The sequence below is a fragment of the Plutella xylostella genome, chromosome 12, assembly GCF_932276165.1.
Source record: "Plutella xylostella chromosome 12, ilPluXylo3.1, whole genome shotgun sequence".
Lineage (NCBI taxonomy): Eukaryota > Metazoa > Arthropoda > Insecta > Lepidoptera > Plutellidae > Plutella > Plutella xylostella.
This window is the reverse complement of record NC_063992.1, coordinates 393,146-397,959: the sequence shown is the minus strand read 5'-3', so window position 1 is coordinate 397,959 and position 4,814 is coordinate 393,146. Positions and strand designations below refer to the sequence as shown.

Here is a 4,814-nt window from a genome sequence, read left to right as displayed (position 1 = left end):
TGTAGTAGGTATATTCGTAAAGGCAAAATTATGTGAGTTTGGAGTAATACTTAGTCACGAAACCCATACATTGGTAATATACCTATGAAAAACATTACTGTTACAGTTTACATGGCAGACTTGCACAAAAGCTACTTTAAAAAAATACGACGTGATATTCTTTTGACTCGCTGAAAAAGCTACTATTTTATACCTAGACTCGAGAGCATGTCCCATTAAAATTTTGTTTAAAAATAAACCCATCATTTGAACACTACGACCGGCACCGGGGGAGGTTTAGTTCTGCCTTCATATCTCAGCAATTTAGCAGCTTTGCTCAAATTTACATCCCAAAAACAAAAGATAGATACCTACTAGAGACAGAAAAGAAAAAAACAGAAGACAAGTCTCAGAATTCTCCAAGGCACTTTCTTACGTCCGCATCTATTAGCAGTGAATTGGAAAGTTCAAAATTCATTAATTAACGGGTTAATCACTAACTTATTGTACCTACTTAATGCATTTAAGCACAATCAGTTATTGTCGCAAGCGCTTTATATTACGGCTCTAACATACTAAAAGGACAATAATGTGCTAAATAAACTAACTAGTCGGAGACCGGGGAAGATTGTGCAGTAAAATAAAAAGCAAAACTTGAGTGTAGTCGAGTGCAGCGTGTGGACTGAAGCTCGGAGTGGAGGGGCGCGGGGGCGGGGCTATGTAACGAAAGCTCGAGCCGCTATTGGCCGCCGCGAGAGCCCCGAGCTACAGGGGCGGCGCCGCCGCGGCCCGGTATAAATGCCGTCGCCAGCCGCCCCACGCCTCAGTTTGCTCGTCGCTCGCAGTGTACACGCACGCGCAGCGCGCTCTTATTATTTTGCTTCTGTGTTATAAAGTGGTCAATATGGTGAAGTTCGAAGGAGATTTCAGTATAAACGCGATTCTGATGAATCACGCAGAGAGCAAGGCCCCGGCGTCGCCCAGCGCCTCGTCCGCCGGCGCGCCCTCCGAGCCCTCCGAGCCGGAGTGCGAGGCCAGCGACTGCGAGCTGGACGTGACCGGCACGGAGACCCCCGCGTCCCCCGCGCCCGCCCCCGGCAAGCACGACAAGCCCGCCTACAGCTACAACGCGCTCATCATGATGGCCATCCGCAACAGCCCCGAGAAGAGACTCACGCTCAACGGCATCTACGAGTACATCATGACCAACTTCCCCTACTACCGCGAGAACCGCCAGGGCTGGCAGAACTCCATCCGCCACAACCTGAGCCTCAACAAGTGCTTCGTGAAGGTGCCGCGCCACTACGACGACCCCGGCAAGGGCAACTACTGGATGCTGGACGCCAGCGCCGAGGACGTGTTCATCGGCGGCACGACGGGCAAGCTGCGGCGCCGGTCCGCGCTGGGCGGCCGCGCGCGCCTCGCGTGCTACAAGCGGCCGCTGCTGCCCGCCTACCCGCCCGGCTACTCGCAGCTCGTGGGGCTCTACTCGCAGCTGCTGTACCAGCGGTACGCGCCCATGCAGCTGAAGCCCGCGCTGCACCCCGCGCTCCGCGGCGACGCGCTGCCGTACGGCGCGCTGCCCTACCCGCCCGCGCTGTACGAGCGCCTGCCCGGGCCCTTCCTGCAGCAGACCCCGCTGCTGCCCGTGTCGCCGCCGGCACTGCCCGCGTCGCCGCCCACCTCCGGCGCCTCCAGCCCCGAGCTGCCCCCGCACCCGCGCTCGCCGCACATCTACAAGCCGGTGCCGGTGCTGTCGCGGCACTGATCGCCCCCGCCCCCGGCCCCCGGGCCCCCGACATATCTGTGATCTAGTTTATACCTAGCGTGCTAAGGACCAGTGGCTGTAGATGAGGTAATCGGCTTAGTGTTGTATTCTCGCACCGACATTGTCTGCAATATTAGTAAACTGCATTGCTGCTCTATGTATGTAGGTACCTCACCTAGCATTCCGATGTTTACCGAATAAGTTATTAGTGAATTGTATAGCTGTTTAAAGTATTGAGAGATGTGTATATTTATTGAAATAGTATTAAGTTAGGCTTAAGATAAAGAGTTATAATGAATAAATGAAGAGTATTGTTCCAAACATACAAATATATTTTATTTCCCTACCTGCTCCGGGCCTCCAGCCCCAAATGAATGAATAACCGACCAACAACGGCGCATTTAATACGACAATAAGATAAATCATTCTAAAATAATATCATAATAATTCAACCTACTTACATAACTCTATAATTACTAAAAATACATTGGTTTTGCACGTGTAGGTAGATGATTTGATGATGATATTCAATTTAAAATTGTCATCTCAGGTAGTGCCTAGTTAAAAAAAATGAGCCTACCTCAAGTTTATCAATTAGAATGTAACAATGTCAATTAAAAAAAAACTCGGTATCTTCCTATCATTAATTTATCTGTAGTAAACACAATGATAACTGATAATGATAAAACATTCTGCGTATAACTAGTGACTAGGCCTAAAGTATCTCGAGATAAATCCACTGGATCACATCACTTTACGGAAACATTTCAATAAACAATAGAGATTAGATTATTTTCATTTAAAGAAACCTTGGATTATAGATTTCTATGGAATAACGGGACATGACAAATAAATAGGAGCTGTGGACCTAATCTGGCTGGTAAAGCAGTAATGAAAGCAATATAATCTTGTAGCTCATTGTAAATCATTTTGATCTTCTAGAAACAGTAGTTTAGTATTACCTAAGTATCAACCTACAAATCTAATTATTCCTTATATTTCAGATCTAAGTAAATATAACAGGGTTCAATTAAAGTGTAAGCATTCAAGTTGAGTAAACAGAGATTCTTTGACTTCACTGTTGTATGGCGCGGTTCCCGACGGCAACTTTTCTTCTTTTATGCGCTTGTTATTTAACATCTTGTTTATAAATATGGGTATAACATTGTAGGTTGGTGTTTTCTAGCAGCGATGTTGTGTATTAACCTCCTCACCTCGCTCGTTAGACCCGCCGACAGACAGATGGACACACACACAAAGCGGGTGATTGCCACTGACAGTCGCGTGTAAATATTGACAGGCTTACTGCTTGTTGCGACGATGGCTCGTGAACCCTGGTTTACACAAGCATTTCTATGTTGTATAACTAGGAACATGTAGTTTGTTGAGAAGTAATGTAATTACAGATTTTATATTATTAAAATGTCTTGCGGCTGCTGCCGATATAATATAAGTTTATTTTAAATTTTATATCGCTGATAACAGAAACGGTGTAATACATAGAAAGCAGTATACAGTGTGTTCTGATGACACGACGCGTCCTCTTCTGCAATATCATGTCATCCGCTATTTGCACCTTTAATACATAAAATATCTAAAGCAACACTTATTATAAATCTTACGCACGCGTTCATTAGGTACCTATTCTTTCTACCTAAAATTATATTATTATGTGTTCGTAACATTATAAGAAATTGTAGAATCAAGTGTGACTGTGTTCAAGGATAGATGTTTATTGTAGTTTATTTGCAATACAACAATTAGAAATATTGTTATGACTGTAGACTGTACTTACGCATTTTATATCAATATCTTCTTTTCTTTCGAACCTGCTGTGCTTACACTATAATGTCCTCCTAGCCGAATTTCGACCACGGCGGCCAATCTCATTTGAGATCAGCCATCTACGCAGGAGTAGATTATAGTGCCCAAGTGTGTGCGCAGTACACAGGAGCACTCTCTGTTCCATCACTCTCATAGCCCAATGGGACGGATTGACCGACACGACTGGAGAGAGCTAGGCGCAGGACCGACTGCTTTACATGCCCATCCGACAGCATGGATCGTTTCACTGTTTCGAACATCAGGTGATCAGCCTTCTATGTCCTAACCAAACTTAGAACCACAATTTAGAAACACAAATTGATGGTCCCACCCGGGAATCGAACCCGGGACCTCTGGGTCATAAAGCGAAGCTTCTACCACTAAACCACAGAGGCAGTTAGCTTACACTATACATAGAGCAACTAATAATACAAACTAATCTAAATATGTAATAAATAAAAAACAAATATGTAGGTACGTAATTATGGTTTTATTTCTAAGAATTCTATTATTAGAGTCATGGTAGCGAAACGGATAAGGTCTCAGCTCACATTCGTGAGGCCGTGGGTTCGAATCCTGCCATGTAAGTATACCAATTAATTCTTTAGAATTAATGAATTTAAGTACTTACAATTATACCACATACTTACGAATACGGTGAAGAAGCTAGAGGTAAATTATAAACTCTTTCTTACGACTAAACACATTCGAGTATTTCCAAATGTACCTACCTAGGTACCAAAAATAAAATTTACAGTAACATAAATTGGCCAAACCATGAGGTTTTCAAAATACCTACAGAGACATGACAGCCTCAGTTACCGTTCCGCTACTAACAGAGAAAGAAACTTGACAAAGAAATTGGCAAAGTGTTAAAATTCATCGGCGTCGCATCGATCAAGTGTTGCTGGCTCTTTGTGGCGTCACACCAGCCACAATGACACAATCATGCTCGCCTGTCGCTGGACACCGATCGTTAATCATCCATCATGAGGTGATGCCGTGGCATTGTGACGAGGAGGCTCCAGCTTCTTGGATATGCTTGTGACATGTCTCCGATTAACTGATTGCGAATTTGATGCTTTTTGCTGCGCGAGAGTGGTAGACTCTTAAATACTCGTAGATACTTAGGTTTATAAAGGTAATTTTGGGTTTGGTTTAATAGGGATTCAATTGTTTTAATCTTGCATTATTTACATTCGATGTAAAATTCGATGAATGTTAAGTATTAACAGAACTTATA

At 44.1% G+C, this 4,814-nt stretch overlaps 1 protein-coding gene across 1 annotated transcript; it reads left to right on the top strand.

The window, feature by feature from the left end:
• The first annotated feature begins 796 nt into the window (after positions 1–796).
• On the top strand, positions 797–2,072 carry LOC119694012 (fork head domain transcription factor slp2). The gene has a single exon (XM_038119371.2). It carries the CDS (start codon positions 884–886, stop codon positions 1,745–1,747), a length of 864 nt encoding a protein of 287 aa, XP_037975299.2. The 5' UTR covers positions 797–883; the 3' UTR covers positions 1,748–2,072.
• The last annotated feature ends 2,742 nt before the right edge of the window (positions 2,073–4,814 follow it).